Raw genomic sequence first — 18,143 nt, forward strand, 5'->3', positions numbered from 1 at the left:
TATCCACAGATTGGAAAGTCATCTTGGATAAAGCAATTCTAGTAATGTTTTTATAGATTCCATTGGGTTTTCTACAGAGATACATCATCTATGAATAAAAACAATTTTACGTTTTTCTTTCCAATCTGGATGCTGTTTATTTCTTTTTTCTTGCCTACTTCTACTGGCTAGAACCTCCATTTCAATGTTGAGTAGACGTGACGAGAGCAAATATTCTTGATGTCTTCCTGATCTTAGGGTAAAACATTCAGTGTTTCAACTAAATTAAGCATGATCTTCACTGTAAGTTTTTGTAAATGCCCTTTATCAGGTTTAGAATGATCTCTTCTATTCCTAGTTTGCCGAGAGTTTTTTTTTTTTTTTTTTAATCGGGAATGGATGTTGGATTTTGACCGATGCTTTTTCTTGCTTATGTAGATGATCATATGATTTTTCTTTTTTAGTTTGTGAATTACTTTGGTTTTCAAGTGTTAAACCAATTTTTCATGCATTCCTTGAATAAAACCCTCTTGGTCATGGTGTATTTTTCGTTTACTATATTTTATTTATTTATTTTTGCTTTTTTATTTTATTTTTATTTATTTTTATTTTTTTTGTCTTTTTGTTGTTGTTGTTGTTGCTATTTCTTGGGCCGCTCCTGCGGCATATGGAGGTTCCCAGGCTAGGGGTTGAATCGGAGCTGTAGCCACCGGCCTACACCAGAGCCACAGCAACGCGGGATCCTAGCCGTGTCTGCAACCTACACCACAGCTCATGGCAATGCCGGATCCTTAACCCACTGAGCAAGGGCAGGGACCGAACCCGCAACCTCATGGTTCCTAGTCGGATTCGTTAACCACTTCGCCAAGACGGGAACTCTTTATTTTATTTTATTTTATTTTATTTTATTTTATTTTATTTTATTTTTTTATTTTATTTTATGGCTGCACCTGCAGCATACGGAAGTTCCCAGGCTAGGGGTCAAATTGGAGTTGCAGCTGCCGGCCTATACTACAGCCACAGCAACTTGGGATCCGAGCTGCATCTGTGTCCTACACCACAGTTCATGGCAATGCAGGAGCCTTAACCCACTGAGCGAGGCCAGTGATCAAACTCACGTCCTCATGGTTACTAGTTGGGTTCATTTCCGCTGAGCCATGACAGGAACTCCTTACTATAGTTTAGATTCTATTTGATAATTTTTTTTTGAGAGAAGACATTGTTTTGTTTTTGTTTTTGTTTTGCTTTTTAGGGCTGCACTCGAGGCATATGGAGATTCCCGGACTGGGGGGTTGTATAGGAACTACACCTGCTGGCCTACACCAGAGCCACAGCAACGCCAGATCTAAGCCATGTCTGCAACCTTCACCATAGCTCATGGCAACACCAGAACCTTAACTCACTGAGCAAGGCCAAGGATCAAAGCAGCAACCTCATGATTCCTTGGTTCCGCTGTATCACAAGGGGAACTCCCATAATGTTTGTTTATTATCCTTTTATTTGCAGTGAACTCACCTTTTTAATTACTAATATAGGAAATTTTTTTTCTGAGTAATCTGGCCAGCGGTATATAAATTTTATTGATCTTCTCAACCAGTTTTTGGCTGATAAACTTTTAAAGCAAAACTTGTAAATGAAAGGTGAATGGCTTCCTCACTTTGAAAGGTATTGATATGAGAATTAAAATAAAATAGTATATGTATATTTTTTGTCTCTTATTCTGCTTTACCCCTTCTCTGCCTGTTAAATTTTTCTGTGCTCTTCAGACGCCTTACAAAGAATGACCATTAATAACGCACATCACTTCTTCATCCCCACCTCAGCCTTGTGTGCTTTGCTGGATATGACCAGGTTATCTGAGTAAGAAGTATTTTCTAAACAGTTTGGTTATAAACGTTTGCTTGTAAACCCTGGCCCATTGCTGATAATTATATCAGCCTGCAAATGGGCTCAACAGTGAAGGGAAGATAGCCTTCTGGTTTCCCTTTTTAGTTAGTGTAGGAGTTCGCATTCCCATTATCATGTTAAACTATATACAAATTCTGTATAGTTTTAGGAAAGAGGAGGAGAATCATTACCTGATTGGCTCAGGGCTGGATGTCCATTCCTGGAAGGGTTCTCCTCATGTCTAGTGTTCTTTTATTTTAAAGGCATGCCTGCACGCTGCCCCCTTTCCTTCCAGGTACCCTGGTGTTTGCCCTTTGTGGTCCCCTCAGCTGCAGCATAGGAACCTGCTGCTTTACTAGAGTCAACTTGATGACAGAGGTCAGCTCTCTGTCAAAGATAATGGCATGGATAATTTTTTTTTTTTTGGCTACACCTGAGGCACATGGAATTTCCTGGAGCCAGTGATCACATGTGTGCCACAGCAGCAACATGAGCCACAGCAACATGAGCCACAGCAGCGACCACACCAGATCTTTAACCCGAGGCACCACAGAAGAACTCCATCTGTCACTTCTTTATGTCTGCCCTGATCCATCCCATTCACTTGGGAGAAAGCTGTAGGTCTTTCTACCCTAGTAAGTAGTCTCTACTGTTTCCTGTCTTGATGCTTCTTACAGGAATGCTCCTGGCCTCACAGGCCCGTCTCCCATCAAGTCTTCCACTTGTGGGGCTCTGCTGCGTGGTAGTCTTTGGTAGCCAGTTGGTGCACATATTGGAAAATAGCTATGTACTCAAGGCAAATCAAAACCACTTGATTCCTGAGTACAATTATTTTCTTTTTTGTGGTATTAGGGGCTGACACTTGTATTTTCTTTTCATGATATCTGTGGGGGGAGGGGTGGAGTGAAGGGGGAGACCAGAACTATCAAGGAAGAATCAACTCCAAAAGAACACATTTCCAAAGAAGCAGCGCTATACGCACTGACCTTAGGGAATGTTCCCCAGCACCTTGACTTTGGGAGCTGCCTAGAGCGGCAGCATAGCCACTGGACAGTTAAGAGGACAGAGTCAAAGGAGAGATGTCAACTGGGCATCAGGAGGTCTGTGCTTTTGAGGGTGGGGAGAAATGTGAGCAATTGGGAAAAAACATTAGTGTTAGCATACAACTCACTATGAATCAGACAATTCCTAATGCTCAAATATCTTATGAATGTGGAAAATATGACAGGTACTTCATTCAAATGGCAGACTTCCACTGACATCAGAGATGTTTCGAATGCAAATGCAGGAAAATCTTCAGATATAACTCCTTACCTATCCAGCATCAGATAAATCACAGTGGAAAAAAAACAAACATTTAAATACAAAGAATGTGGGAGAGGTCTGAGTTCAGATGCAGGTTTGATTCATCATGAGAGAACCCACACTGAAGAAAAGCTCTTCGAGTGTCAGGAGTTTGGTAAGGCCTTCAAAAGCAGCTCCATCTTCCTCCAGCACCAGAGGTTCCACACCCAGGAGAAACCCCATGAATGCAATGAATGTTGGAAAACTTTCAGTTGTAGCTCAAGTTTCATTGTTCATCTGGGAGAAACCCTATGGGTGTAACAAATGTGGGAAACAATTAAGCTCCAACACAACTTTGACTCAGCATCAGTGAATCCACACTGGGGAGAAGCCTTTTGAATATAAGGAGTGTGCAAAGGCCTTCAGTCAGAAAATACCCTGGTTCAGCACAAGCATCTCCACACTGACAAAAAACCATGAGTGTGAGATGTGCAGGAACACATTTAGCAGGTATGGAAGATTCATTCTGCATCAGAAACCCCACATGTAGAAGACATCTGTCCAAGAGTAGCCCTCTCCACAGATAAGCTCGTGGTACCCCCTCTTTTCATGCTTTTGATCAGTGTCATCACTGTCTTTCCTGAACTGTGCTAATTCTTTTATTTATTTATTTATTTATTTATTTAGTCTTTTTGCCTTTTCTAGGGCCGCTTCCCGCAGCATATGGAGGTTCCCAGGCTAGGGGTCTAATTGGAGCTGTAGCCACCGGCCTACACCAGAGCCACAGCAACGCGGGATCCGAGCTGTGTCTGCGACCCACACCACAGCTCACGGCAACGCCAGATCCTTAACCCACTGAGCAAGGCCAGGGACCGAACCTGAAACCTCATGGTTCCTAGTCAGATTCGTTACCACTGTGCCACAACGGAAACTCCCGAACTGTACTAATTCTTTTTTTGTTTTGTTTTGTTGTTTTGTTTTTTTGTTTTTTTTGTCTTTTTGCTATTTCTTGGGCCGCTCCCACGGCATATGGAGGTTCCCAGGCTAGGAGTCGAATCAGAGCTGTAGCTGCCGGCCTACGCCAGAGCTACAGCAACACGGGATCCAAGCCGCGTCTGCAACCTACACCACAGCTCACGGCAACGCCGGATCGTTAACCCACTGAGCAAGCGCAGGGACCGAACCCGCGACCTCATGGTTCCTAGTCGGATTCGTTAACCACTGCGCCACGATGGGAACTCCGGTACTAATTCTTAACTGTTTGCTGCTTCTCCTGTGGCTCTACATAACTGCAATGCCTACTTCTCTGTCTGGCCACTAAGATGGTTAATTCAGACTCTCAACTTCTACAATGAAACCTTCCTCAAGTTCTCTGAGTCCTTGTTTTCCCCAACACGAACTCTCTTTACCATTAGCAAAGACAGAAAACAACCTCCCAAACTTACAAACATCAAAGAAAAGTTTCCAGATTGAAAGGATACACCAGAGTTCCCATCATGGCTCAGCGGCAATGAACCCGACTAGGCTCCATGAGGACATGGGTTCAATCCCTGGCCTCGATCAGTGGGTTAAGGATCCAGCATTGCTGTGAGCTGTGGTGTAGGTTGCAACATGGCTCAAATTCTGTGTTGCTGTGGCTGTGGTGTAGGCTGGCAGCTGTAGCTCCGATTCAACCCCTAAGCCAGGGAACTTCCATATGGTGTAAGTGTGGCTTTAGCAAAAAAAAAAAAAAAAAAAAAAAAAAAAAAGAAAGAAAGAGAGAGAGAGAAAGAAAGAAAGAAAGAAAGACATCAAGTGCCCAGCAAGATGGAGGGAACCTATATCTAAATAACATCACTGTGAATGATCAAAACACCAGGATTAAAGAGAAGGTGCTAAAATGTTTCTTGAGAGAGAAAGAATATCAGGATTACAATGGTTTTGGATTTTTCAGCAGTAGCCTTGAAAGTTAGAGGACAGTGGTGTATGCCTTCAGCATTCTAAGGGATAAAGAGTTCTACCAGAATTTTATACTTTCAGGTGCGAGTATAGAATAAAGGTATTTCAGGCCTTGTAGATCTTGAAACTTTATCGCCTCTGCATCCTTTCTCAGACGTACAATCCAAAACAAGGGGTAGGGGTTCCCGTGATGGCGCAGTGGAAATGAATCTGACTAGGAACTATGAGGTTTCGGGTTTGATCCCTGGCCTCCCTCTGCCCTAAGGATCCAGTGGTATAGGTCAAAGATGCGGCTTGGATCTGGCATTGCTGTGGCTTTGGTGTAGGCTGGCAGCTACAGCTCTGATTAGAGCCCTAACCTGGGAACCTCCATATACCGTAGGTGTACCCCCCCAAAAAAAGACAAAACAAGGGGTATACCAGGAAGAAAAACGCAAGCTATGTGGACCCTCTATTACAATCTGAATATTGGAAGTCTCCTAAACACAAAACAGAGGGGCCCTCTCCATGTGGAGCCATCTGCATCTTGAAGCACATTCCTAATAGGGTGCAGACCCTCGGAGATCTACCTCTGGTGAGGTGCCCACCCTCACTACTTCTGACCCTACAGTGACTTTTTGCTACTTGATTATAGTCTGTGCCTTTGGAGAAATGTTCCCTTTGAGTCAGATGTAACGCCCTATTTGTCTTAAATTTGTCCATCTCACTAATGTTCCAAGTGGCCTTGTATGAGTCAACATTTCCTTGCAATTTCACCTAGTTATTTTTTATGATTGTGGAAGAAGCTGCCATTATTTTCTGTTACCTGTGGATATGAGAGAAGTAAATGCGTTCTGTTTTGACATCCACTTGGGCAGACAGCTTGACTTTGCCCATTTCAGGAAGCAGAGAGTAGCAGTTAATCTTTTGGAGCCAGGCCAACTTTGGTATGAACCCAGGCATGTGATCTTGATTAAATTATGAAAACTTTCCACTAATTTCCTTGTCTGTAAAATCAGGATAACCATCTACCTCATAGGTTTGTGCTGAGGATTAATTGCATTAATACCTATAGAAATGCTTAGAACAGAGACTGAGCATAATAAACAAAAGGGTTATTTATCATCAAAATGTCATTGGTGAGTTTTGACTTATCATGTATATACCAGTGAAATAATCACCACAATCCAGATAATGAACATAGCCATAAACCCCCAAACTTTGCTTATGTCCCTTGGTCATCCCTCCCTCCTGGCTCTCCCCAGGCATCCACTGATCTGTCGGATTGCCTTTTTTTTTTTTTTTTTTTTGGTCTTTTTAGGGCCACACCCATGGCACTTGGAAGTTCCCAGGCTAGGGGTCAAATCAGAGCTACAGCTGCCGGCCTACAACACAGCCACAGCAACAGAGGATCTGAGCTGCGTCTTCGACCTATACCATAGCTCACAGCAACGCTGGATCCTTAACACACTGAGGGAGGCCATGGGTCAAACCTTCATCCTCATGGATACTAGTTGGGCTCATTACCACTGAGCCACACTGGGAACTCCTGATCCACCATCAGTCACTTTGGATTAACTTTCCTTTTCTAGGATTGTGTACAAATGTGATCACCCTGTATGTATTCTTCTTTTTTGTCTGGTGTCTTACTCAGCATAATTACACTGAGATTCACCCATGTTGCACATTTCACCGGTTTTATTCCTTTCTATTGCTGAGTGATAGTCTATGGATTTATCACTGTTTGTTTATCCATTCACCTCCTGATGGACATTTGAGTTATTTCCAATTTGGGGCTTTTATAAATAAAGCTGCTGTGAACATTTGTGTTCAGGTTTTTATAAGGAAGTATGCTTTTATTTCTCTTAGGTAAATACCAGAGTGGAATGGCTGAGTCATAAAGTACTTGTATATTTAACTTTTTAAGTATTTTCAAACTGTTCTACAAAGAAGTTGTGCCGCTTTAAATTCCTACCAGCACTGTGTGAGAGTTCCATTTCTAATATGTCTTTGCCTACATTTAGTATTGTTAGCGTTTTTAATTTTAGCTATTTATAGTAAATGTGTAATGCTGTCTCATGAAGATTTTAATTTGCTTTTTCTAATGACATTTGCATGTGCTTAACTTGCCCTCCATTACGTCTTTGGTTAAAGTTTTTGTTTATAACTTTCTGCCTATGTTTTTATCGGGTTTTCTTTTTATTGTCCTTTGAGAGGTCTTTATATATTATACATACAAGTCCTTTTTCATATGTGTGATTTGCAAACATTTTCTCCAAGCCTGTGGTTTTGTCTTTTCATTCTCTTAATAATATCTTTTGGGAGTTCCCATAGTGGCATAGTGGAAGTGAATCCGACTAGGAACCATGAGGTTGCAGTTCGATCCCTGGCCTTGCTCAGTGGGTTATTGATCTGGCGTTGCCATGAGCTGTGGTGTAGGTTGAAGATGTGGCTCAGATCCTACATTGCTGTGACTGTGGTGTAGGCCGGCATCTACAGCTCTGATTAGACCCCTAGCCTGGGAACCTCCATATGCCCTGAGTGCGGCCCTAGAAAGACAAAAAGACAAAATAATAATAATAATAATAATAATAATAATCTTTTGAAGAGCAGAAGATTTTAATATGGATGAAGTCTAATTTATCAGCTTTTTCTTTTTTGGACTGTACTTTTAGTCTCATATTTAAGAATTCTTTGCCTTAACTGAGTTTACAAAGACTTTTTCCTTCTAGAAGTTTTATAGTTTTAGACTTTACCTTTAGTTCTATCATCTATCTTGAGTTAAACTTTGTATCGAGTCTGAGGTATGGATCCAAGTTCCTTCCTCTCCCTCCTCTCTCCTTTTCTTCTTCTTCTTTTTTTTTTTGTCTTTTTATGGAAGTTCCAAGGCTAGGGGTTGAGTCAGAGCTGTAGCTGCAGTCCTACGCCACAGCCATAGCAACACCAGATCCAAGTCTCATCTGTGACCCACTCCACAGCTCATGGCAACAGCGGATCCTTAATCCACTGAGCAGGGCCAGGAATCAAACCCGCATCCTCATGGATAATAGGTTCATTACTGCTGAGCCACAATGGGAACTCCCCTTTCTTTTTAAATTGGTAATCTATTGTGGCACCATTTCCCATATATATGTCAGTCTAGTTCTAGATTCAGTTTCATTGATCTATTTGTCTATCTTGATGCCATTAATACAATGCATTCATTACTGTAGTTTTTCTAAGTGTTGAAGTCATATAGCATTAGTCCTACTTTGTTTTTTGCCAAAGTTGTTTTGACCATTCCAGGTCCTTTGCATTTCCACATGAATTTTATTTATTTTTATTTTTTTCTTTTTACAGCTGCACCTGTGACATATAGAAGTTTCTGGGCCAGGGGTTGAATCGGAGCTGCAGCTGATGCCTATGCCACAGCCACAGCAACACTAGATCCCAGCCATGTCTGAGACCTACACTGCAGCTTGCAGCAGTGCTGGATCCTTAACCCACTGAGCCACAATAGGAGCTCTTCCATATGAATTTTAGAATAAATTAGTCAGTTTCTACAAAATACATCCTTAGATTTTAATTGAGATTGTATTGCATCTGTAGATCAATTTTGGTATAACTTACATCTTAACTATATAGTCTTGACTCATGAACATGGTAAATTTCTTCATTTAAAATTTTTTTTATTAATTTCTCTCAGCAGTGTTTTGTAATTTTTTTTCTTTTTCTGTGCCCACGGCACATGAAAGTTTCAGGGATCAAACCCACGTCACATCAGCAACACAAGCCGCTGCAGTGACAGTGCCAGATCCTTAACCCACTGCACCACAGGAGAACTCCCAGTGTTTTGTAATTTTTACTGTATAGGTCTTTCATACCTTTTATCAGATTATGTCTATTTCATACATTTTGATGCTATTATAAATAGTAAATTTCCAATGTTATTCTTGGTATATAGAAATAGAATTGATTTTTGTGTTTTGACATTATATACTGTAACCTTGCACTCACTAATTCTAGTAACAGTTTATAGATTGCATAGGATTTTCTGGCCTTGAGAATCATGTCCACAAATAACAATTTTACTTCTTCCTTTCCAATTCGGGATGTACTTTCTTTTTCTTGTCTTATTATACTGGCTAGTGGCTGGAGATGGGGTGTTTTTAAGGAGAGCATATTTCTGGCATTGTCCAGGTGTGAGATATCTAGCTCTAGACTTTAATTTTCCTGAAACTTGAACAGACTCTTATAGCTGCAAAGGCTGAAGTTTCTCACATCTTGTGGTTCACATTGCCATCTGGCTTCTTCTAGATCAGCAATGCTTGCACTCCGTCCCTCTGCTGAGACTTTTCTGGGAACGAATGGGCCCCATATAGCATGCTCCCAGTTTTCTTCTCCAGCTGCCTATATGTCCAGTCATCCTTCCAATTGGGGGGTTTTATTTGGGCCTACCAGAGATCCCTGATTTCTTCTTACTGCACTGTAATACCAGAGGAATTGCATGTCCAACTTTGTTTCCCTTCAGGTTAGTCCCTAATTGTAATAATTGGCTGATATACTGTTTCATAGAGTTTGTGGTGTATATGTGTGTATATGCACATATCTGTGTGCCTATCTCTCTAGATTCATGGTAGATGTTCTTTTGTTAGGTTTAGAGAAGGGGCAGTATGCAAATGTAAGTACTTATCATGCTATTTTCCCTGGAAATTTAATTCTTCTATTTAAAACAATTGTGTTGCATGAACTTTATGATAAAAATACCATCAGCAGAGTTCCTAAAGTGGCTCAGTGGAAACAAATCTGACTAGTGTCCATGAGGACGAAGGTTAGATCCCTGGCCTTGCTCATTGGGTTAAGGATTTAGCATTGCATGAGCTGTGTTGTAGGTCTCAGATGAGGCTTGGATCTGGCATTGCTGTGGCTGTGGTATAGGCTGGTGGCTATAGCTCTAATTCGACCCTTAGCCTGGGAACCTCCATATGTCGTGGGTGCAGCCCTAAAAAGACAAAAGCAATAATAATAATAATAATAATAATAATAATAATAATAATACCATCAGTTTTATAAAATGAACTATTCCTGTGATAGGCAGCTTCTACAATGGTCCAGTAATTCTCATCCCAGCATTCATGTCCTTGTACCTCTTGTCCAATATTGAATCATTACTGGCCTGTGATAATGGTATATTGAGACAATGATGGGGCATGACTTCCAAAGCTAGGTCATAAGTGACATTGCAGCTAGCCTTGGCCTCTTGGATTACTTAGCTTTACTGGTAGCCTGTTACCATGTGGTGAGGAAACAGCTCTGTGCAGATACCCATGTGGGAAGGGATTGAGGTTTCACACCATAACCAGTACCAACTTGTCAGCCACGTAAGTGAGCTCTTTGGGAGACACATCATACAGCTTCAGTTGAGCTTCTGATGCATGATGCCATGCTGCCCCAAGTGATATTTGATTGTAGCCTCATGAAAGATCTCAAGCCAGTACCATCCAGCCAAGCCACTCTTGAATTTTCTAATCCACAGAGACTTTGAGAAACAATCAATGCATCTTGTTTTCAGCCACAAAGTTTTGGGGTGATTTGTAATGTATCTAATATAGTGTCTAGTGTTGTAGGTACCTAACATACTTTTTTTTAGGGCCACAGCTGTGGCATATGGAAGTTCCCAGTCTAGGGGTCCAATCAGAGCTGTAGCTGCCGGCCTATACCACAGCCACAGCAACGCCAGATCTGAGCTGTGTCTGTGACCTACACCACAGTTCATGGCAACGCCGGATCTTTAACCCACTGATCGAGGCCAGGGATTGAACTTGCATCCTCGTGGATAGTAGTCAGATTCGTTTCTGCTGAGCCACGACAGGAACTCCCCCTAACATACTCTTTATGATAGGACTTCCTTATGCTGTAGTTGGTCAGTTAACTATGTCTAATTTCTGTGAAAGGAGTAACAAATTCCTGGGATAGAATCATGTATCCAGATATCCAGGGTCATTCTGTCTTCTAGCAGCAGGAGGCAAGTTTCTCTTTTTAGCTCTATAGTGCTTGGTGAGTAGAACCATCTATCTAGAAGTGTTCAGTAGACCTATGAGAGTTGTCAAAGGAAAGGTCTGCTCACATCTGAAAGCACATTGGCAAGAAGTGGTCACTGGGTAAGGCTACTGTTAACCATTGACTTTCAGAAGCATTGATCACTGTAGTGAGGCACTTGCTAACTGGCTATTGTCCAATGGATAGGACTATTATTCACTGACTGACTTTCAAGGTGTTTGTCACTGATTGGCTCATATTCTGAGGCTTGGGATTGCCACTGATTTTTTTTTTTTTCTTTTTAGCTGCCAACCTGTCACACACTGTGGAAGCTCCTGGGCCAGGGATCAAATCCTCACCATAGCTGTGACCCGAGCCCCTACAGTGACAATGCCAGATCCTTAACCCACTGCACCACAGCAGAATCAGGCTGCCATTGATTTTGATAGCTACCAGAAGAATAGTTGCAGGGACCAAAATGAGACTTACTTACTGGCCGATTTTCAGAGCATGTGTGTCGACCCAAATTAATGGCAGTTACTTGTTCTTAAGGACAGTTACTGGCTTGTGACTTGGGACTTTGGTCAAAGAACAGTCTTTCCTTTTCTTGAAACTGGAAAAACAGTGCTTTTAATGTTTTCTTAGCCTCCCCACCTTTTTTTTCTTCCCCTCAGCCAAATCTTCAGGAGAGGCTGTAAAGGATTATCCAGATCTTTGTGGAGGTATAATTTTTTTCTCAGCCAGTGTTGAAATTTAAGCTATTTAAGTGCCTGTCACTAGGTGGAAGGATAGCTTTAAATTACAGCAATTTTGTAATTTATTGGAAAAAGTTAAACACGGGACATTTAGGATGTCCTGCTAAAGCCAATTCAGGACAAAATCATTTAATGTAGTATATGTCTTGGAGTTCCTGCTGTGGCTCAATGGTATCAACGGCATCTCTGGGGCACTGGGACTCAGCTTTGGTTCCCAGCCTGGCACAGTGAGTTAAGGATCCAGCGTCACTGCAGCAGCAGAGGTCGCAACTACAGCTCTGACCTGATCCCTAGCCCAGGAGCTGCAAGGCGGCCAAAAAAGAGAGGGGGAAAAAGGACATGTATATATAGGCCCCTGGCAGCCTTAGTCACCATTATTTTGGTTTTTAAGTGAATCTACCCTAAAAGGTCCTAGGAAGGGAGAGGGCTTTAAAAACATAGGTGGAGGAGTTCCCCGTTGTTGCAAGCTGCGGTGTTGGTCGCAGTTGTGGCTGGGATCTGGTGTTGCTGTGGCATAGGCCTGCAGCTGCAGCTCCAATTTTACTCCTGGCCCAGGAACTTCCCTATGTCACAGGTGCGTCAGTAAAAAAGAAAAAAAAAAGGGGGGAGGGCGGAGGTAGGTGGAAACCATGTTTTTCCTAAGGGCTTCTCAGCCTAGCACCCAAGTAATACTCCTAGTGTGGGCCTCTAAGAAATTACACAACAGTGGCCACTCTCCCCACGCCTCCACAGCCCAGGCTCCAGGTGATCCACAGAGTAAACGCAGCCGACAGCTGATGCGGCAGTCCGTTATCAGGGGCTCCACCGACGCCGAGGTCCGAGTAGAGCGAAGCGGCATCAGTACGGCGCCCTACCCTGTCCAAAGCCGGCTCAGATGTTGGAGCACAGGGGATGAGAGTTCCGTGGCTCACACGGCGGTGTGGCGCCCGGCAGTGACGTCACGGGCAAGGGCCCGCTTGAAACTCCGCCTCATCGGGTCACGTGGTGCCACGCCGCGCGAATCACCGAGAAGGCCAACCTCCAGGCGGCGTAGAGCGGCGCCGAGCAGCCGAGCTAGCTTCCGTGATGGCTTTTAGGGACCCCCTTTTCGGGGTTCGGAGTGGAGTGTAGGTTCCGGCGAATTCTACGTACCAGGTCCGCCCGGCGCCGGCTTCTTGGCTTCCCCTGGCGGCTTGTCAGCACCCAGCCCCAGAACTCGCCTCTCTCTGAATCGGAGCTCGGGCGTCTGGGCCTCGCAGAAGCCTCCGTGGGGCTGCAGGGCCTCCTAGAGCCCTGGCCCTGCCTCCTTGCCCACCGAGGCGTGATTCTCTTTTTTGTCCTATAGAACTTGGCTCAACAGCCTTTCGCACCCAGTACTGACGTTTCCGATGTTTGAGATTTCCTGCTTCCTTGCTTGGGTGGAGATCCCCGTGGGTCTCTTGTCCCCATCACCCACGGAAACACGGAGTATTCCAGTCTTTTTTGTTTGTTTTTAGGGCAGCAGCCGCGGCATATGGAGGTTCCCAGGCTAGGGGTCGAATCCGAACTGCAGCTGCTGGCCTACACCACAGTCACAGCAAGCAAGATTCAAGCCGCCTCTGCACCCTACACCACAGTTCACAGCAACACCGGATCCTTAACCCACTGAGCGAGGCCAGGGATGGAACCCGCAACTTCATGGTTACTAGTCGGATCCTTTCTGCTGTGCCGCAGAGGGAACTCCCTGAGTATTCTAGTCTTAATCCGAATCCAGCCACCCCCATCTCTCCTCTCCAAAGGCATCTTTTTCGGGTCAATGTGATGGTCCCTATAAGCGCTTTGTAGGTTTTTAGGTTTGTTCAGACCCAGCATTATAAGGGCAGGATTTGTCTCGAATTGCTCAGTTTGCTCGGTGTGTGAATGGGCTCAGCAAGGCTTTTGGGCAGAGTAGGCAGGGGGTGGATTGTTTTGAGGACCAGGCAGAGCAATTAATGAGGAGATTGGGGCGATCAGCCAGAGGGAGGCTGATAAGAGTCTTGCCAGTGCCAGAAATGGGGAGACTGGGACATCTGTAGGCTGTTGTGGATGATGCAGGACAGGGACTATTGTACTCATGGCTCTTCTTCTCTTAGCTTTTAAGGTTCTTGCTTTTCCAAACCCAGAAGACAGTGCACGGAGCCAGGGGACATCAGCCATGCTCCAAACCACTTGGCCTCAGGTGAGCTGAGCTTCCTTTTAGTCTTTAAAAAAAAAAAAAAAAATCACATGAGCTATCAGGTAGTCAGGAAAGGACCACAAAGGCCTAACTTGACCAGGCTATGGTTTCCCTGGTAGTTGGATTTTTGGCTCAGACTAATTGGAAGGCCTTTTGGACCTCATCAGACAACAGTTTAAGGGTCAGCCCTCCCTTTGGGAAGTTTGTAAATTTTTCCTTTTTCTTTCTCTCTCTCCTGTTGAACTGAGTTCCCTAAGTGTCATTGTTTAAAGGGATTGAGTGTATTGCCAGTAGAGTAGCCGGAGGCTTTTTGGGTTGCCCGATTTTATCCTTGGGGTATGTTTCTTCCCTGCTTCCTCCAGGAGCAGTTGTGAGAACATTCCCTTCTCCCCAACCGCTGTGCTGACTCCAGTCCACAGGCTTCTCTAGGGGCTGCCGGGAGAGAGTGGGGCACTTAAGGGCTTAGCTGAGCCCCTGTGAGTAGGTGTTTTCATTTTTGGTGCCTGAAAAGAACAAGGCTGACTGCATAGGGTCCTGAGACTCTGCTAGGAGAGGGAATCATCTATGAGGTCATCAAGATGAGAATGCGCAGAAGTCATGAACCCCTTCCAGGCTGAGAACCCAGTCTCTGTGGTCTGCACTGTGCTGTCTGTGGAAGCAAAGAAGTTAGCTACTGGATGCCATTAGAAATTACTGTTGGGAGTTCCTGTTGTGGCTCAGCGGTAAGGAGCCCAACTGTTATCCATGAGAATGCAGGTTCAATCCCTGGCCTCGATTATTGGATTGGGGATCCATTGTTGCTGTGAGCTGTGGTGTAGGTCACAGATGCAGCTTGGACCCCACATTGCTGTGGCTGTGGTATAGGCCGGCAGCTACAGCTCTGATTGGACCCCTAGCCTGGGAACTTCCATGTGCCATAAAAAGACAAGACAAAAAAAAAAAAAAAAAAAAAAAAAAAAGAAAAAAAAAAGGAAATTGCTCTGTGTCTCATGGAAGGTGCAGAGGCTCTGGTTCCTAGGATGGTGTGTGCATTTTCTTTTTTTTTTTTTTTTGTCTTTTGTCTTTTTTGTTGTTGTTGTTGTTGCTGCTATTTCTTGGGCCGCTCCTGCGGCATATGGAGGTTCCCAGGCTACGGGTTGAATCGGAGCTGTAGCCTACGCCAGAGCCACAGCAACGCGGGATCCGAGCCGTGTCTGCAACCTACACCACAGCTCACGGCAACGCCGGATCGTTAACCCACTGAGCAAGGGCAGGGACCGAACCCGCAACCTCATGGTTCCTAGTCGGATTCGTTAACCACTGCGCCACGACGGGAACTCCTGTGTGCATTTTCAAAATAGCTGATCCTTCAGTCTAGATTGGGGGAGGGGCCTGGAAGGAGCATGGTAAAGATGGATTGACCAGTGATTTGGGGAATTAGAGGGGTTTGAAAAGATGTTCTCCAAAGATGGGGCAACACCACGTTATGATGAGGTTCAGGGGTTAGCCACGTGTTTAGAGAAGTTCACGAGCCCCATGTTGAAGGCAGCTTGCTATGTGGGAACAGCCCAGGTTTTCTGTTTGACAGAGAGTCGAAGTCCCAGCTCTGTCACTTCCTGGCTGTGTGATCTTGGGCAAAGTAAAGATTTTTTCTGAACCTTAGTTTGATCCTTTGAAAAATGGGAGTAAATAATTCCGACTTCATGTATACGTTGTAAATAGTAAACGAGATACAAGATCTTGCTATGCCACAGCTGCAGCCATGCCGGATCCTTAACCGACTGCACCATATGGGAACTCCAATGAGATAAAAGATTTAAAAGTACCCAGCTAAGGGCCTGGTCCCTTAGGGGCTAATCCACAAATATGAGTTCCTTTCACTCTTGGGAAGATAGAGGTGGCCCCAGGGGAGACAGAGAGGGGCACACCTTAGCAGGTGGGACAGAGCTTAAGATGGGATGTGTCTGTGCCTGGAGACAGTGCATGGACAGCCTTCTTTGAAGACAGGTGGTTCAGGGAAGAGGCCAGAATGGGCAAGCAGTAGGTTTCCTTCAGGATAGGTAGCTTTCTGATAAGGTAAGAAGGTATAAAAAGAAATTTATAAAATAGTGGGACTTTTTCTAAGGAGTGACTCCTCTCCCCCACTGATCGTGGAAGATGTTGGGGAAGACCAAGGAGAAGCTCGGGGAGGAAACCAGTGTGGCCATGTGCATATACTTGGCTAGTGGAGACAGAGTGGTAGCTGCCTGCAGTGTTTAGTGTATAGAGAATAAGGTGACAGGTTATGGAGTACACGAGGGCAGCAGATGCTAGAGGGATGCTGTGTGGAGACAGGAACATAGGAGCTGATGCAGTTACCAGGCAGGAGGGCCCAGATGCCAGGCTGTGAGATTGGGATGACAGTTTAAAGCCCCAGAGCTGAGCAGCTGGAAAACCATAGGTGTTCTGCACTTGAAGGTGGGGCCACTGGTTGAGGGCTGGCCCCTGACTGGGATGATGGGTGCTCTTGTCCATAGAGCAGACCTTCCACGGGGCTCAAGGTCATAGACCCTGGCAGGTCCATCTCTTCCTTGAAGCTCAAACTGGCCCACTCTGGCCCCGACTCAGAGCTTGAGTGGGAACCTCTTGTTTCAGGAGCCAGTGACCTTTGAGGATGTGGCTGTGTACTTCACCCAAAACCAATGGGCCAGCCTGGCCCCTGTGCAGAAGGCCCTGTACAGGGAGGTGATGCTGGAGAATTATGCAAGTGTGGCTTCCCTGGGTAAGGTCTCTCTTGGTGCCCTCTGTGCTAGTTTGATGACGTCTTCAGGCTTCTCATAGTCCTTAGGTTTGATGGCTCTAGATGGGAGTTCTCCACTCACTACCCTCTGGAGATGCTGGGTGGGCAAATCTGTCGTTCCCTTTGCCTTTGAAATTGGACTTATAGTTACATCCCAGGGAGGAGTATGGTCTGGGCTGTGAGGGAAAGGACTCCCCGGGAGTCCTCTGTGCCTGCATCCATCCACTCTTGTGGGATGTGGGCCCCCTCCCTTGTGAAAGAATCTCCCAGGATATCAGTGCACACAGCTTTTCCTTTCTTCTCAGGGCGAGCTTACAGTTTCTTCCTGAGAAGAATCACCGTCTCTCTGGCCTTACTTTGGAATGCAGTTTAGACTCCTTCCTTAGAACCCCTGGGTGGCTCATTGATCCCCTGGGCAGTCTACTTCTCCCTTCCCCAGCTAGCCCACTGTGAGGTGTGCTGAGAGTTCTCGGGACTGGCTCTGGATGTCTCGCCTCAACTTGTCTATCTCTTTTTCTTGCTGGAGTAGCATTTCCATTCCCCAAACCTGTTCTGATCTCCCAGCTGGAGAGAGGGGAAGCGCCATGGGGCCCAGATCCCTGGGAAGCAGAGGTTTTGAGAGGCATCTGTCCAGGTGAGTGAGTAAAAGGACCTGGTGGTTTCTGGTTTTGCCTTCCTGTGAGGTTTTTTTTTTTTTTTTTTTTTGTGTCATGTTTTTTAGGGCCGCACCCTCAGCATGTGGAGGTTCCCAGGCTAGGGGTTGAATCGGAACTATAGCCTATGGCATACACCACAGCCACAGCAACTTGGGATCTGAGCCTCAACTTCAACCTATACCATAGCTCACAGCAATGTCAGATCCTTAACCCACTGAGTGAGGCCGGGGATCAAACCTGCATCCTCATGGATCCTCGTCAGATTCATTTCCGCTGAGCCATGACGGGAATTACTGCCTTCCTGGTTTGCTGGAAATGTTTCTTCTGCAGCAGAGGACAAAGCTCCCTGCAGTTTATAAAGTAGTGTTCAGTACATTCTGTGACCTGTACTGAGTTCCAGCTGGAGCCCAGAAGGACTGATCGCTAGAGGTGTGTGGCTGCATGCATTCCCACATCCACGTGGCCATTCTCTCCCAGCAAAGCTGTGACCCAGTACTTCCAAAACCACCTCTGTTCTCACTTACCAGGGGACATACTCAATTTTATGCCACTTTATATGGCAGAAATTAGGGGTTCAGCCATACTTCAAGGAAAACATGATTCTGTGGGTCACACTGGTTTATTTGTGCCATAGCTATGATTTTGTTTTTTACTTTTAGTTTTTAAATCATTTTTTAGTATTTAAAAGTTCCTGATGCCATCATCTTGATAATTAC

General features: G+C 44.8%; 1 protein-coding gene and 1 pseudogene across 8 annotated transcripts in view; both read left to right on the top strand.

The window, feature by feature from the left end:
• Positions 1-1,759: 1,759 nt before the first annotated feature.
• Positions 1,760-3,721, top strand: LOC146397270 (uncharacterized; annotated as a pseudogene).
• Positions 3,722-12,869: 9,148 nt separating this feature from the next.
• LOC100623639 (zinc finger protein 621) overlaps positions 12,870-18,143 on the top strand; it is a 64,987-nt gene continuing 59,713 nt past the window's right edge. For 3 of the 8 annotated variants that reach the window (XR_014822785.1, XM_084987858.1, XM_021070404.2), the window contains exons 1-4: positions 12,870-12,974; positions 13,931-14,016; positions 16,627-16,753; positions 17,301-17,405. Coding sequence is in view for 7 of the 8 variants with exons in the window: in XM_084987858.1 (XP_084843984.1) it covers positions 13,993-14,016; positions 16,627-16,753; positions 17,301-17,405 (256 nt within the window). In the remaining variant the exon portion in view is untranslated. Of the gene's footprint in view, positions 12,975-13,769; positions 14,017-16,626; positions 16,754-17,300; positions 17,406-18,143 lie in introns of those variants that run through there. The other 5 variants (XM_021070406.2, XM_021070405.2, XM_084987857.1 and 2 more) reach the window with 5 other exon arrangements.

Source organism: Sus scrofa, chromosome 13 (genome assembly GCF_054392235.1).
Source record: "Sus scrofa isolate SSC_HxYL_T2T_F1_AM1 chromosome 13, Sscrofa_HxYL_maternal_Yorkshire_Landrace_v2.0, whole genome shotgun sequence".
Classification (NCBI taxonomy): Eukaryota; Metazoa; Chordata; class Mammalia; order Artiodactyla; family Suidae; genus Sus; species Sus scrofa.